The sequence below is a fragment of the Pan troglodytes genome, chromosome 9 (assembly GCF_028858775.2).
Source record: "Pan troglodytes isolate AG18354 chromosome 9, NHGRI_mPanTro3-v2.0_pri, whole genome shotgun sequence".
NCBI classification, from domain to species: Eukaryota; Metazoa; Chordata; class Mammalia; order Primates; family Hominidae; genus Pan; species Pan troglodytes.
Genome location: NC_072407.2, coordinates 57,708,837 through 57,726,983, shown reverse-complemented (window position 1 = coordinate 57,726,983; position 18,147 = coordinate 57,708,837). Strand labels below are relative to the sequence as shown.

General features: G+C 34.5%; 1 protein-coding gene across 1 annotated transcript; it reads right to left on the bottom strand.

Annotated features, from left to right (window-relative positions):
• Positions 1–16,402: 16,402 nt before the first annotated feature.
• Positions 16,403–17,389, bottom strand: LOC746859 (olfactory receptor 4A16-like). Its single transcript, XM_001155085.4, has one exon. It carries the CDS (start codon positions 17,387–17,389, stop codon positions 16,403–16,405), a length of 987 nt encoding a protein of 328 aa, XP_001155085.4.
• Positions 17,390–18,147: the final 758 nt, after the last annotated feature.

The following is an 18,147-nucleotide window of genomic DNA, read 5'->3' as shown; positions in this document are numbered from 1 at the left end:
TTACTATTATTCTATTGAAAATTATCACCTCGAATGATTCCAAATTATGTATTTTATCAATATTATATATTATGAAAAATATATATCTGATTCAAACATTTGTAAGATTCTTCAAATTTCTCAACATATTCAATGAGAAAGAGTGAATCATTTAAGAAATACTCAAAAAATGTGAATCCATGATAGGTATCCCACAATAACAATTTTTACAAAATATGAAAACTCGTGTTCTGAAAAGTCTGGTGACTAGGTAAATTTATGGACCTACACATATACCTCATTAGAAAGGGTCATTTAGTGTCTATGGAAAAAGAAGTTATGAATTCCATTAGGTACAAAATCTACAGAAACTTAGGGAAAATGCCAACATCCATTTCTGCCTGTGAGTTAATTACATTAATATGCCCTAATTTTCAGGGTTTTAAAAATGTAGTGAGTAAAACTGGACACATCTTGTTATGTACCCAGTTGATCCCCTAATCTACAAAAAGGTACTTCAGATTAAATTAGTTTTAATGATACATGTCAAAGAGCTACGGAGAAAGACAGACGGTGAATTTTCACTTGGTAATGTGAATGTTACTTGGGGCATATGCATGAAAGAATAGAAATCACAGACTGAAACAAATATTTGGACACTGATGTTCATAGCAGAATTATTCACAATAGCCAACAGATGGAAACAACTTAAATGCCCATCAATTAAAGAATGAATAAACATATTGTAGTATATACATACAAGGGGATATTATTCAACCTTAAAAAGCAATGAAATTGTGATAATGCTAGAACATGGGTGAACCTTGAAGACATGCTAACCCAGACACAAAACGAAAAATATGTTATGATCTCACTTTTATAAGACACCACAACAGTGGTTACCAGGGGCTAAGGGGAAGGGATAAGGAAAAATTATTGTCTGATGGGTATGGAGTTTCAGTTTAGGATGATGAAAAGGTTTGGAGATGAGCAGTGATGATGGTTACACAACAATGTGTTATGTGTATTTTACCATAATAAAAAATACCAACACAAATAAAACATCAGGACTTTTTAAAATACTATATACAAGATAAAAATATAAAGAACTGTGGCAATACTTATTATTATTATCAGTGTATTAAGATGTAAGATAATGATTGTTGTATTCTCTAAATTATATAAAGCAATCTAAATGAAGTCATTATAAATACTAAATATAGTCATGTTATGTTGTGCTATGCATTTTCTGTATTTCAATATGTAATTAAACAATTCTAATTAAAAATTTGGAGAAAATTATTGCCATTGTACTTATTCTAATAATATTCTATAAAATGAAGAAAATGTGTATGCTCTCTTATTCTTGGAGGTTCTGGCATAAAACACTTGAGATTAAATGATAAAGCCTACTTTTTAGGAAAGATACATAACTCATTCAAATAAAGTCAATTTTGCCCCTATCATAATAGCAGTAAAATTTTTTTGTAAATTTGTTACCTGGGTTTTCTTTTTCCTCCTTGGTCACTTGTTCCAAATCCAGGCTTCTGCAGTTTTTCCTTTGTTCCTAGAAGATTACTGCCTCATTTGAAGAAGATAGTCAGGATTGACACCCTTTTAATACAGGCATGACTGCAAAGAAAGGAAGAGGCCACATGGTCACTAAAGGTGCAAATGTTTTGTCACACAGGGATGTATCTCCTTTTGCCTGAACAAAGCATGATCATCTTCTTCAACTTTTGTAAACATTTTCATTTGGATTATGGGATTATCCAGAGTTGGTTTCAGGAATAAGCAGTTGATATGACTGATGAATCACCATATTGGAAACTTGTCATTGAGAATATATATATTAAAATTAAAAACATTTAAAACCCCATTATTATGTTTACTGATCTTATGGGTTGAACAAACCTTTTATAGCATTCTTAGTCAATAGATACAAGATCTACAGAAACTTAGCATTCTTAGTCATTCTTCGTCAATAGGGCATTCTTAGTCAATAGTTCACAAAGATAATCTAAAAACTGGGCTTTGTTTTGAATATTTTAAAAGCACTCATATGTTCATATGGCTGCTTTAGTATGTTTCATGTCTAGTAAGGTAATGGCTTTTATTTTATATTTGACAGTAACATTAATACCTGAGGAGAACTCTTCTCCCAGGTAAGAGAAGATATGACTTAATCAACAATGAACAACAAAATATTTCACTGAGTTGTTCAAACTGTTTGTCCCCAAGGCTGCTTGTTCCAAATTAATTCATGAGGAATCATGCCCCAGAGAACAGAACCCTCTCACATGATCTTTCCAGGGATCTATATTTTTCCATATTTTTAGAAGTTTCTCCTGGACAATTATTTTAGGATAATCAAGTGCAAAATAATAGCACTGCAACATCAAAGAGAAAGTCCCTTATTAAAAACAAAGACATAAAGTTGTATGAATAAGATTCCTTTGCTTCTGATTAATCAGTATATTTTTGAAATTCTCAACTCTAAGAAGGCACTGGAGTAAAATGGAAAGCTTAAGGCTTTGTGTATGGCAAACATACCTAATGAGAATAGCACAAGACTGTTGCTAATCAACTTACTAAAAGTTTCAATCTAACTCAGATGAGATAACATCCACATGTCAAACCCAACTCAGAAATTTTGTCCAGAGGGGGAAACATCTTTCTTAAAAGGAACTACAGAAACAAGTATTTAAGACCTATAATTTTAAAATTATTATTATGAAGTAAGACAAGAAAAAATAAAATTAAATACAGAAATATTTGACACTTAATATTCAGGTGTCTCTTACATAACGATGGCAGCTCCTGAAGTCAGAATATCTCTACATATCCTCCAAAAAAATTCAATAAATACAACACAGCAAGTACATAATGTCACACATAGCTAGGACATGCAGCATAACTGACACTGAGAATACTATGAATCTCAAGTAACCTCTAAATAGAAAAATTAACATCAAATCCCAGCAGAGAGATCTCTGAAGCTCTAAACAGAGAGGAAGGTGAGGGAACCCTGAAGAGACTGTAGAGAACAGGAGAGGGAAGTAGGAAGCACAAAGGAAATGGAGCACAGCCAGAATCACCCACAACATTGTAAGTCACACTAATTTCAAAATCATTAATGAAAGGGGTCTGATGTCTGATAAAGCAGGATGTTGAGCAGAGGGAAATAATGAAAATATGCAGCACTTACGATGATATTCTCCAAAAGGCATCACTTCTCGGGGAGATGATGATGAGTAGCAAGGAAAGGTACTTTTGGGTGACCTCCTGGTAAAGGATAGTACAGGACTTATAAGAGGAAATTAAAGTCCTGAGGAAACAAAGAAGGATGACAAAATCTAAAGGTATTCTAATTCATCCTTCCTCACTTAAATGTTGTACTATGCTAAAAAAATTATAAAGAAGCCACCTATGAACTAAAAATCTTAGAAGACAGCCAAAAACCATAACTCTTCAGAGCCTTACTTCAGCACTTCAAAATGAACAGAAGACAAAAATCATTGTAACTCCATGGAAAGCTCTGGTAAGGAGAAACCAAAAAAGGAGAATCATAACAATTCAATTCATGACCCCCTCTGAGAGAACCAAGAGCAAAGAACATTTACAAAATTGTGTAGGTTGGGTTCCCAAAAATGTCGTTTCTGCTAGATTAGTATGCAGGATTTGTTGGCGCGTGCTCTAGGGAATAACAACTGTAACAAAGCAATGGATAGAGAGAGATATTAACATGAACATAATTGAATCAAAGGCCAGTATTATAGAAAATTTTGAGGTAGGGGTGGCCTAAAAGATGTCGTAATCAAGGTAAACAGGTTGAAACTTTGTACCCTTAATTCAATCAGTAATTTGATGCAGGCAAAGATAAGCTGGGATGTAGCATGCCTGACAGGTATGGATAAGTTTGGTCGCAAAATAAGGAAATTATTAGATTCAGATTGAAAGATATTCTGCAAAGCAAATGGGAGATGTTCCTCAAAATGTTAACGTAATAAAAAGTTAAAGAAGTACTAGAAAGCTGTTCACGTTAAAATAAAGCAAAATATCAACTAAATTTAATGTATAACTCTAGATTTGATGCTGAACTCCCCAAAAAATTTCTATAGAAAACATTATTGGGCGCAGGGTGGAGTCACATACCTATAGTCCCAGCTTCTCTGGAGGTTAAGGCAGGAAAATTGTGAGTTGAAGCTCAGGCTGGGCAAAATGGTGAGACCTTGTCTCCAAATGGAACAAAAAGTAAAAGAAAACATTATTGAAATAGTTGGTGCTATTTGAATACCAACATATAATGGGTAATAGTGTTGTATGGATTTTATTTAATTTGATAATTCTCTGTTTATGCAAGTCAATGTCTTTGTTCTTACAGGATATACATGTTGAAATATTTAGGAGTAAAAGGTCATGTTGTATAATGTCCAAAATATCCAAAACAATCTTGAAAAAGAACTTCCTGGTTTCCCTACTACTGTAAACCACAGTCATCAAGACAGTATGATATTAGGTTAGATGCATGGATCAGTGGAACAGAACTCACTGTTGGAACAAACCTTGGCATTTATTGTCAACTCATTTTTTATAAGGGTGTCAAGGCAAACTGAAGGGGGAAACTAGTCTTTTCAAGAAATGATGATGAAACAATTGAAAATCCACACATAAAAGAAGGAAGCTGGATTCTTACCTCACGATATATACAAAATCAACTCCAAATGAATAAAAGACCTAAATGTAAAAGCTAAAAATATCTAATATCTGGATAAAATAGAGTAAATCATAATGACTTCATGTTAGGCACGATTTTTAAGAAATGCCCAAAGGCATAAATAATAAAAAAATAAGTAGACAAGTAGCACATTATCAAAATTAAAAATTGTTGAATTTTAAAACATACCATCAAAAAGTACAACTCAAAAAATGGGAGAAAGTATTTGCAAACCATATATATGATAAGGGAGGTCCTACAACTCAATTATTTTTTAAAGGTTGACAAAAGTTTAGAATAGATATTTCCCCAAGAAAAATATACAAATGACTGACAAGCACATGAAAAAAATGCTTAACATCATTATACATTAGAAAATTGCAAATCAAAATCATATTAAATTACTGCTTCACACGCACACTGAGATGTCTAAAATGAAAAAGACAATAACAGGTGTCTCAGGATATGGAAAGATTGAATACTCATACATTGCAGGTAAGATTGTACAAGGGTGCAGCCACTTTGAAAAACAGTTGGACAGTTCCTCAAAAAGTTAAATGTAAACCAAAAATTTCCGTTAAATAAGAGGAATAAGTTTCAGATATCTATTGTACAACATAATGACTATAGTTAATAACAATGTATTATATACTTAAAATGCTAAGAGAATAGTAAATTCTCAACACACAAAGAAAAGTATGACTTTGTGAGATAAGGCATATTAATTCATTGTATTTATCCATTCCATAGTGTATACATATATCAAAACGTCATGTTGTAGACCATTAATATATTTGTCAATTTTAAAAATGAATAAATAATTAAAAATTTAAGCACAGAGGTAATATATCATCCAGAAATTCCATTGCTGGGTATACATACAAGATAAATAAAAATATATGCCAGATAAACTGTAAACAAAAGTTTATTATGGTATTATTCACAATAGCTAAAAAATAGAAATAACCCAAATGCCTATCAGCTGATGAATAGATAAATAAAATGTGTCATATCCATACAATGTCTTGTTACTCAGCCATAAAAAAGAAAGTATTGACTCTTGCAAAAACACTGATGAACCTTAAAAACATTACGCCAAGTGAAAGAAACCAAGTACAAGTACATATGTTGTACATATTGTATAATTCTATTTATATGAAACAGTTGCAGTAAGTAAATCCACAGAGAAAGAAAATAGATTAGTGGTTGCCAGGGCCTGAGGGTGAAATGCAGTGACTGTTAATTGCTAATAACCTTTTTTACGGGATAAAGAAATGTTCCAGAATTAGATAGTAGAGATAGTTGCAGAACTTTTGAACACACTAAAAATCATTGAGTTATCTACTTTAAAATGTTTAGTTTTATGGTGTGTCAGTTATATCTCAATAAATAAAATTTGTGCTTTTATAAAGTTCCATTCCCTTTCCTCTTCTTTTGTGCTGTTATTGTCATACAAATTATATTTGTATACATTATAAGAGCATTAAATATATTTCTACTTATCGTTTATGCAGTTAAATCAGATAGAAGAAAAAGGTTTAAAAGAAAAAGTACATTTATACTGTATTTTATGTTTGCCTATGTAGTTATCTTTATCAGTGAACTTTATTTCTTTATTGGGATTTAGGATACTCTCTAGTGCCTTTTCATTTCACCCTAAAAGACAACCTTTTGTATCTTATAGAGCAAGTGTACTAGTTATAATTATTCTCAATTTTTGTTTACCTGGAAATATATTATTATTTTCTTCATTTTTAAAGTATGATTTTACATAATGCATAATTTTTGAAGATTTTTTTTTTCTTTCAGCACTTTCATATGTCACCCCATTGCTATATGCCATCCATCATTTCTGATAAGATATTGGCTGTTAATTTTATTGATAATATCTTGTAGGTGATAAGTTGCTTCTTTCTTTCTACATTAAGATTCTCAGATGAGTGTGGTGACTCACATCTGTAATCCCAGCATTTTGGGAAGCTAAGGTAGGTGGATCCCTTGATCTCAGGAGTTCCAGACTAGCCTGGGCAACATGGCAAAACTTTTGTCTCTACAGAATATACAAAAACTATCCAGGCATGGTGGCAGTCATCTTTAGTCCCAGCTACTCTGGAAACTAAATCAGGGGGATCACTTGAGCCTAGAAGGTTGAGACTGCAGTGAGCCATGATTACACCACTACTCCCCAGGCTGAGTGACAGAATGAGATCCTGTCTCAAAAATATATATTTTTTTCTCTTTGTCTTTGGTCTTCACAGTTTATGATGTATTAGCAGCTGTGTGATCTCTTTAAGTTTATTCCACTTAGAGTTTGGTGAGCTTCCTGGATGTGTACATAAATGCTTTTCATCAATTTTTAAAGTTTAGTCATTATTTTTTCAAGTATTTTTAACTCATATCTTTTATCTTCTTACTTTCCGGCTTTCGTTATGTGTATGTTGATATGCTTAGGATTGGCCCATAGGTTTCTTGGCATCTGTCAATTTTTCCATATTATTTTTCTTTCTGTCCCTTAACTGGATAATTTCAATGACCTATAATGAACCACACTGACTCTTTTTTCTACTTGCTCAAATCTGCTTTGAGCACTTTTAGTACATTTTTAATTTCAGATAGTGTACTTTCAACTGTAGGTTTTGTTTTTATATCTTTATTGACATAAATAATTCAGTTTTGTTTCACAGTTCTACAGTTCTTTCTTTTAGGTCTTTTACATACACTTATTTTTAGTTCTTTGAATATATTTAAAATAATTTACTTAAAGCCTTTTTCCAATAAATCCAATGTCTGAAGCAAAGTATTTATTGACTTATTTTTTTTACCCTGTGTATTAGCCATACTGTCTTTCTTCTCAGCAAGTCTCTTAATTTATTTTTTATTATGACTTTTATTTTAGGTTCAGGGGTATATGTGCAGGCTTGTTATATGGGTAAACTCGGTGTCACGGGGGTTTGAAGTACAGATTATTTCATCACCCAGGTAATATGCATATTATTCAAAAGGTATTTTTTCCTCATCTTTTCTCTCCTCCCAATCTCCACTCTCAAGTAAGCCTCAGTGTCTGTAGTTATCCTTTTTGTATGTATGTTTTCTCATTGTTTAGCTCCCAATTATAAGGGAGGAAATGCAGTATTCTGATTTCTGTTCCTGCTTAGAATAATAACTTCCAGCTCCATCCATGTTGCTAGAAAGGTCATGTTCTCATTCCTTTTTATGGCTGCATCATATTCCATGGTGTACATGTACCACATTTTCTTTTTCTTTCCTGCAGTACATCATATTTGCTACCAAAATTATTAACAAATATACCACATTTTCTTTATCCAGTCTACCATTGGTGTGCATCTAGGTTGATTCCATGTCTTGGCTATTGTGAATAGTGCTGTGATGAACACAGGCATGCATGTGTCTTTATGGCAGAATCATTTATATTCCTTTGGGCATATACCCAGTAGTGGGATTGCTGGGTTGAATGGTAATTCTATTTATAGTTACTTCAAATAATACCACTGGTGCTTCATATTTCAATTTGGTTTGAGGTGGGAGTATGTGTAATTTGAAATCAATTCATGATAGGGAAGCTGAAAGGATTTAGTATGTTCCTTGTGTTGGGGACGGAGTTTTACTTCCTGGCCAAAAGCCAAAAGTGGATGGTAGGAGCAAAAAAGGATGAACTGCTGTGAATATACTACATTTTCTTCTACAGATCCACTTCTAATGTTTCCACTGAGTTTTCAGCTCTAGGAAGCTAACTCATACAAAGCACTTTTCCTTGTGGGGCATGGTTTGGAAATTTCCAGTCTCTTTAACCAAGTCATATCTCCTTGCCAGTGATCTCTCTTCCTCCGCTATAGCTATCATCAAGTTCTGGAAAAGTCTCCCCTCTTGCCCTTTCAGAGCCAGTGATGATCATGACTTCCCACTGTTGCTAGTCCTGGGTATTTCACCATTTTTTTTATTAACTCTGTAAACTCTTCATAAATAGCCTTCTGCTGTCCTCTGAAGAGTGGTGTCTGTTCCTGTCAGGATACTGAAATATAGGTGGGGGTGACAATTTTCAATGAGCACATTTTTAAAGGAAATACCACAGGCATCCCATTGAAGCTAAAAATAAATCAAGTTTTCCTCTTTCCAATTATTATCTCATTTTTATCTCAATTAACACACACTAATATAATGAGAAATATGATATAAAGTATTTGAAAGAAAAATTCTTAAGACGATGTTTTATTTAGCAAATCCAAAAGTGTTAAATAAAAATCTATTATATTAAATAAGAGAGTTCAGTACAGTGCCTGAATTCAAGATTAAACTTTCTTGAATGTAAGACATAATAATTGTCTAAGAAATATGATGTGGAAAGGATACCTTTCATTTATGTAACCAAAATCACAAAATATAATCAGAAATACAAAATGTGAAATGCTAATATGATAAAAACAAAAAAAAGAATTAGCAAGGTATCTCAACAACCTAAATAAATAAACAGAGGCACTTTTCATGTTGCCAGATAGAATGATTCAATGCATTCAGATGTCAATTATTTTTCAAATTAATTATATATTTATATATTGTCAGTCAAAAGCCTCATAGGTTTCTGCAATGTTGTAAAATTATTCAAATATTAATGTTAAAATGTTGCTTAATAAAAATATTCAGTGACAGGCCTATTATCAAATATAAAAATCTATTTACATGAACTAAAATAGTGGGGTACTGGCTTAGGAATAATAAGTTAATCAAAAGAGATACTTTAGACATAGATATATAAATATTTAGACATTAAGTATGACAAGCAGATCATACTAGATTAGAGAAGTTTGGACTTTTTAGCACATGTGTTTTAAAAATTGGTTTTAGGGCAAGAGAAAACCATTTGAAAAATAGTTTTAAATCTTTATACATATGTACACATACAAAAACACACATTATCTTTTTCCTAAAATCTCCCCACACACATAAATATATGTACAGTCCAAATTTTCAATATTAAAAAATTAAGTGAACTAGAAGAAAATATTTATGAATTGTTAAGTAATCTTGAATTACAAAAACTCTAATAAAATAAGATTGACAAATATCATTGATATAAAAAGTATAACCCTTTGAAACTATAAAAACTAGAAAAAAAATTTGTGTTTAATTTCCAAATTTTTCTCAATAGAAAGATTTTGAACATGCCAATGAAATTAAAGTATATGAAAATTAAATTTATAAAAGGAGTATCAATGGTAAATCAATTAACAAAATGAATGTAAATTCTTAATTTAAAGTGATACCAGTTTGCTTACATAATGCAGCTCACAAATATTAGTAAAATCTATGTTCAGTAAGGCTGTTGCAAGGAGCAACAAAAAGAACTTTTATAAAATTTTTCAAAATTTAAGACCGTTAAAAAAGACTGATCTGAATACAAACTTGTATTTATAAGTAGAAAGGTTCAATATTACAAAGATGTCATTTCTTCCCAGATTTATTGATAGCATCAATGCAATTTCAAGAAAAATCCCAACAGCTATTTTTTAACATGACAAGCTGTATATAATATGAACCAGATGTATATGGAGAAACAAAGGACCAAGAAACCTAAATCACTTAATGTTTTAAAAAAGACAAATGTTATGAGTTGCCCTCTCAGACTCAAACAGTTATTATACTGTTATAGCAATAAACAAGGTTAGAAATAAATGAATTAGTTGACCAGGATAAACTAGAACTAGACTCAGACATATATGAAAACTTGTTATGTGAAAGGATTGACAAATAAATGATGCTTAGACAGCAAAGTATCTACATTAAGAGAATAATAAAACTGAACATGTACTTCACAGTGTACACAAAAAATATTCTGTGAATTAAAATTGAAAATTAAAAATTGCACAATTTTACAATCTTTAGAAAACAATATAAAATGGTATTTTCCTGGCCATATGACAGAGAAGAACTTCTTAAGTAAGATATAGAAGTGCTAACTATACATATAAAGACCGAGAAATTTTACTACATTAAGAAGTTTCTATTCTCAAAATATGCTATAAAGGTATAGTAATCAAAACAGCAAGTTTCCATAGACCAGTGGAACAAAGCAGAGAGCCCAGAAATAAATCAGCCATATAGTCAATTGGTTTTTGATAAAGGTGCCAAGAACACAAAATAGAAAAAAGACAGTGCCTTTAATAACTGGCATTGGGACACCTAGTTAGCCACACGCAGAAGAATGAAATTAGACCCTTATCTCATATCATGTACAAAAGTCAAGTCAAAATGTAATAAAGACAATAAAGACTTAACTGTAAGACCAGAAACTATAAAACTATTAGAAGAAAATAGGGGGGAATCTCCATGACACTGCTGAGGACAATGATTTTTTGGATATGAACCTAAAAGCACAGGCAACCAAAAGCAATGAATAGATAAATGGGATTACATTGAACTGAAAACCTTCTGTAAAGAAAGGGAACAATCAACAGTGTGAAAAGACAACCTACAGAATAGAAGAAAAATATTTGCAAACCATATATCCGAAAAAAGCTTAATATCCAAAATATATAAGGATCTCAAACAAATCAGTAGAAAGAAAAATAACACAAATAAAAAATAGGCAAAGGATCTTGTATTTGTTGTCATGCTGCTGATAAAGACATACCTGAGACTGGGCAATTTAAAAAAGAAAAGGGTTTAATGGACTTACAGTTCCACATGGCTGTGGAGGCATCATGATCATGGTGGAAGACAGGGAGGAGCAAGTCATGTCTTACATGAATGGCAGCATGCAAAGAGAGAGCTTGTGCAGGGGAACTCCTATGTATAAGGCCATCAGGTCTCGTGAGACTTATTCACTCTCATGAGAACACCACAGGAGAGACTTGCCACCATGATTCAATTACCTCCCACTGGGTCCTTCCCACAATACATGGTAATTCAAGATGAGATTTGAATGGAGACACATCTAAACCATATCATTCCACCCAAGGCCCATCCCAAATCTCATGTCCTCACATTTCAAAATCAATCATGCCTTCCCAAAAGTCTCCCAAAGTCTTAACTCATTTCAGCATCAACTCAAAGTTCACAGTCCAAATTTCATCTGAGACAAGGCAAGTCCCTTCCACCCATGAGCCTGTAAAATCAAAAGCAAATTAGTTACTTCTGAGATACAGTGGGGGTACAGGCCTTGGGTAAATACATCCATTCCAAACAGAAGAAATTGGCCAAAACAAAGGGGCTACAAGCCCCATGCAAGTCCGAAATCCAGAAAAGCAGTGAACTCTTAAGTCTCCAAAATGATCACCTTTGAATCCTTGTTTCATATCTACATCATGCTGATGCAAGAGGTGGGTTCCCATGGTCTTGGGCAGCTCTGCCCCTGTGGCTTTGCAGGGTACAGCCTCCCTCCTGGCTGTCTTTACTAGCTGGTGTTGAGAGTCTGCAGGTTTTCCAGGCACATGGTGCAAGCTGTCAGTGGATCTACCATTCTGGGGTCTGGAGGACAGTGGCCCTCTTTCTCACATTTCCGCAGCTCCCCCAAGTGGCGACTCTGAGTCAAGGCTCCAACCCCATACTTTCCTTCTACCCTGCTCTAACAGAGGTAGTCCATGAGCCGCCCTGCCCTGCAACAAACTTCTGCCTGGACATTTAGGCATTTCCGTACATTCTCTGAAATCTAGGCAGAGGTTCCCAAACCCAATTTCTTGACTTCTGCGCACCTGCAGGCTCAAAACCATGGGGAAGCTGCCAAGGCTTGGGGCTTGCACCCTCTGAAAACATGGCCCAAGCTGTACCTTGGCCCCTTTTAGTCATGGCTGGAGCAGTTGAGACACAGGGCACCAAGTCCCTAGATTGCACACAGCAGAAGGACCCTGCGCCAGACCCATGAAACCTTTTTTTTTTTTTTTTTTTTTTTTTTTTTTTTTTTTTTTTATTTCTAGGCCTCCAGGCTTATGTTAGGAGCGGCTGCTGCAAAGGTCTCTGAGATGTCCAGGAGACATTTTCCACATTGGCTTGGGGATTAACATTCTGCTTCTCATTATTTATGCAAATTTCAGCAGCCGGTTTAAATTTCTCCTCAGAAAATGGGATTTTCTTTTCTGTCACATTGTAAGTCTGAAAATTTTCCAAACCTTTATGCTCTGTTTCCCTTATAAAACTAATGCCTTTAACAGCATCCAAGTCACCCCTTGAATGTTTTGCTGCTTAAAAATTTCCTCTGCCAGATACCCTAAATCATTTCTCCCAAGTTCAAAGTTCAGCAAATCTCTAGGGCAGGGGCAAAATGCCACCAGTGTCTTTGCTAAAACATAACAAGAGTCCCCTTTGCTCCAGTTCCCAACAAATTCCTCATCTCCATCTGAGACCACCACAGCCTGGATTTCACTGTCTATACCACCATTATCAGCATTTTGGTCTAAGCCATCCAACAAATCTCTAGGGAGTTTCAACCTTTCCCATGTTTTTCTGTCTTCTGAGCCCTCCAAACTGTTCCAACCTCTGCCAGTTACTCAGTTCCAAAGTCACTTCCACATTTTTGGGTATCTATTCAGCAGGGCCCCACTCCTGGTACCAATTTACTCTATTAGTCTGTTTTTACACTGCTGATAAAGATATACCCAAGACTGGGTAATTTACAAAAGAAAGAGGTTTAATGGACTTACAGTTCCATATAGCTGTGGAAGCATCACAATCATGGTGGAAGGCAAGGAGGAACAAGTCACATCTTACATAAATGGCAGCAAACAAGGTTTCTGAGAGCTTGTGCAGGGAAATTCCTCTTTATAAAACCATCAGATCTGATGAGACTTATTCACTATCCTGAGAACAGCAGGAGAAAGACTTGTCCCCATGATTCAATTAACTTCCACCAGGTCCATCCCACATCATGTGTGAATTCAAGATGAGACTTGAGTAGGGACATAGCCAAACCATATCAGATCTGAGTAAGCATTTCTCTAAACAAGACATAAAAATGACCAATATGTATATTTAAAAATCTCAAAATCATTAATCGTCAGAGGAATGTAAATTAAAACCACAATTAAATATTATCTCACACCTGTTAGACTGGCTATTATCAAAAAGACAAAAGACAATAAGTGTTGGTGAGGATGTGGAGAACAGGGAACCCTTGCACACTGTTGCTAGTAATGCAGATTAGTACAGCTATTATGGAAAACAGTATGAAGGGTTCTCAAAAATTAAAACTATCATATGACCCAGCAATCCCATTACTAGGTATATATTTTTTAGAAAGAAAATCAGTATGTCAGGTACAGTGGCTCACACCTGTAATCCCAGCACTTTGGGAGGGCATGGCAGGTGGATCACTTGAGGTCAGGTGTTCAGGATGAACCTGGCAACTTGGCAAAACCCCATCTTCAATAAAAATACAAAAAAAAAAAATTAGCTGGGCATACTGGTGCATGCCTGTAATCCCAGCTACTTTGGAGGCTATAGCAGGATAATTGCTTGAACCCAGGAGGCGGAGGCTGCAGTGAGCTGAGATCATGCCATTGCACTCCAGCCTGGGTGACAAGAGTATAAGTTTTAAAAAAAAAAAAAAAACAAGAAAAAACATCAGTATGTCAAAGAGATATCTGCACAACTACATTCGTTGCAGCATTATTCACAATAGCCAAGATACAGAATCAACTTAAGTGTCCATCAGTGCATAAATGGATAAAGAAAATGTGGTGTATATATACTCAATGAATACTCTTTAGCCTTTAAAAGGAAGGAAATCCTGTCATTTGTGACAATGTGGATGAACCTGGAGGACGTTGTGTTAAGCGAAATAATCCAGGCATGGAAAGACAAATACCACACACTCTCACTTATATATGAAATCCAAAAAAGTTGAACTCATAATGGTAGGAAGTAGAATAATGGTTACCAGGGGGTTTGGGGAGATTTTGGTCAAAGAATACAACATTTCAATTGTATCGGTGGAATAAATTCAAGAGATTTATTGTACAACATGGTGACTATAGTTAGTAACAATGTATTGTATTCTTGGAAATTGCTAAGAGAGCAGATTTTAAGTGTTTTCATCACAAAAAATGCTAACTAGATAAGGTAATGCATATGTTAAATAGCTCAATTTAGCCATCCCCTAATGTATACTTTTTTTTTTTTTTTTTTTGAGACAGAGTCTTGCTCTGTCACCCAGGCTGGGGTGCAGTGGTGCGATCCTGGCTCACTGCAACCTCTGCCTCTTGGGTTCAAGTGATTCTCCAGTTTTAATAAATGAAAGGAATATGAAAATCTAAACAATACCTTTTAGGGAAAAGTACATATGTAGTTAAACTATTTTAACTATGATTAACAAAAAGTTTAGTGTTGAGTTTATCTCTGGGGAGAAGCAAAGGAATGGCATCAGGGTGCTATACACAGGTAGTTTCAATTACATTGACAATATTCTGAATTTCACATACAATTTGGTATGCATACAAATTATAAAATTTTAAAGTAATAAATGTTGTAAAATATTTTTTCACTTAGGTAAATTCTTGTACATTATATCTCTAGACTTGTTCATCCTTCATTTCTGCTTCTGTTACTTTATATCCTCCGGCTAATGTACAACGTGAGGACTATAGATAATAAAATTGTACTCTATCGGTATTCATGCTAAATGAATAGATGTTATTTGCTTTTCCACAAAAAGTGAGTATTTTAGTTGATGCATATATTAATTTGCTTCACAATAGTAACCATTCTATTCTCTACATGTATCCCATAACATCATCTTCTGTATTTCCGACATACATAATAAAATTTATTTCAAAAAATTAACTTTTGCAAAGCATAGACAATGTTCTATATCTCAGTGAAAGCAATTCAATCTTCTTCTTGTTTTCTGATGTCCTTAGGTGGCTGCACCTTGAGAAAAACTTGTTTTTTAACATGAAATTGAAAACCTAACTTTTGCTTATACCACAACAAATCATGTTTAAGTAGTATCTTTACAATCTTGGCTCACTGCAACCTCCACCTCCCGGGTTCAAGCAATTCTTTGCCTCAGCCTCCCAAGTAGCTGGGATTACAGGCACCCACCACCATGCTTAGCTAATTTTTGTATTTTTAGTAGAGTCGGGGTTTTACCATCTTGGCCAGGCTGGTCTTGAACTCCTGACCTCGTGATCCACCTGTGTAGGCCTCTCAAAGTGCTGGGATACAGGCGTGAGCCACCGCACCTAGCCAATAGTGTAATTAAAGACAATATCATCTGTCATCCAAATACCCTGAACTGGAAATGCATAGACATGACCTGAGGAATGGAAGTAATCTTAAAACAAAAATAATAATACAGAAAGCTGCTTTTCGGATAGAATAATAAACAATAAGATTTAAAAACCACCCTCTTGGCCCCAGAAATTTGTTCTAAGTATTAACCAAATTGCTTTCTCATGAATTTGGGTAAAAATATATCTACAGAGGTGACTTGTGTTTTCTCTTTTGAAAATAATACATCAGTTTCTTCTAAGTCCTATTTCAGTATAAACTGCGAAAAATAAAGTTACAAGATGAGCTTGGTTTTATTTTTACTTATACCAAGACAAGTACCTGTGACTTATTCATTCCCCAGAATTTCTCTATAGATTGATTCTAGTCTCAGAGGATAATTTATTCTACTTTTCTGATGGCTTTATGTAGATAGAGAGAAGCAGCCCTACAGAATCTGTTGAATTGACTGCATTATCCAGATAGAATTTACTGCCTATTTGTTGCCTTAGAACTAGTAGCAAACATGTTCAGCATGGGAGATAATCTTATTCTAACTATACTTACGTTTTTACACCAGAGGTTTTTCATAGCATTTTTCATCTCTGAATTTCTCAATGTATATATTAAAGGATTCAACATGGGTGTGATAATTGTATAAAACACAGTCATGAATTTATCAAAGGGAAAGTTGGAAACAGGTCTAACATACATGAAAATACAGGGAACAAAAAAGAGTACAACCATGATGATGTGGGAGATGCAGGTAGACAGGGCTTTATGCCTCCCTTCCTGACTATAAATTTTAAGGGAGGTTAGGATGATTCCATAGGAGATTAACAGAAAGGTAAAGACGACCGTACAAATTGTTCCACCATTGGCAACCACAGTGAGGCCTATAAAGTAGGTGTCAGTGCATGCCAGTTCTAATAATGGGTACATGTCACAGACAAAGCGGTCAATGACATTGGGGCCACAGAATGGTAGATTGTACAGAAAGACAATTTGAACCACAGAGTGCACAAAAACTCCAACCACGGCCACCACCAACAGAAGGATGCAAACCTGTCGATTCATGATGGTCAAATGGTGCAGTGGCTTAGAGATGGCCACATAGCGATCATAGGCCATCACCACCGGAAGGAAGACCTCTGCACCACCAAGTAAGTGTTCTATGAAGAGCTGACCCATGTAAGCTGACAAGGAAATAGTGATTTTATCACATAGTGAGTCTGTCATCAATTTGGGTGACATGGCAGTGGAATATATGGCATCTATAAGTGACAAGCAGGCAAGGAAGAAGTACATTGGGGAGCCCAAGGAGGGGCTGCCAATGGTAGTCACCCCAATGAGGAGGTTCCCCACCATTGTCACAATGTATATGAGTAAAACCATGACAAATAATGCTTTTTGTACATCAGGATCCTGAGTGAGGCCTAGGAGGACAAATTCTGTAACATTGTTACTCGGTCTCATTTACTCTACTTTCAAGCTTATATCAGAATTGAGAGCTTAGGAGAACAGGGGCTGTAATGAAATAGTGAACAGGAATATAAATACATCCATTATGTCACAGAGCACATCTACATCATTATATCTTCAACAGTCATTTATACTCAATAAACATTTAATAAGTCTTTATTGAGTTCCTCATCCAAACAATCCAATAGACCTTCCCTTGAAAATTCTATATCCCTCAGAAGATTTTGTTTTCAGCCAACAGGTAAATGATCTATCTCTAAGTCTTAGTGGGTGTTCTGAACAGTGAAGTAGTTAAAGGTGAAACTATCATTCATACTTTAATAACTTCTTATTTAAAATATGTTACTTTTTTGCACCCCAATCAGCTTTGATGGACAGGGAATGGTTTCCTGATCTCAAGAAACTTACTCTTATAAACTTGTTATAAGTTATAAACTTGAAATAACTAAATTAACATATACTCAGTCCATCACATTTGTAGTAGTTGTAATATGTTTACAATATAAGCTGTGTAGCAACAAAATTAACCTCTTCTGAAATATCTCACACAGTACTATGACATTCCAATGTTAAATTCAGACCTCTGTGTCTCAAAGAATAATCAGTTTTCTTTAATCTCTCATTAAATTTCAAGAGACTGGACTTTCACCAGTATAAATAACCACAAAATCTCTGACTGTTCGAGTTCTAGGGAGCTGTAATTCTCTCCATTATATCCTTGCCTATACCACAATTCCCAACACATTTACTAT

Bases quoted from the DNA above. Each gene is read 5' to 3' on its own strand.
- LOC746859 (XM_001155085.4), bottom strand. From the start codon at position 17,389: ATGAGACCGAGTAACAATGTTACAGAATTTGTCCTCCTAGGCCTCACT.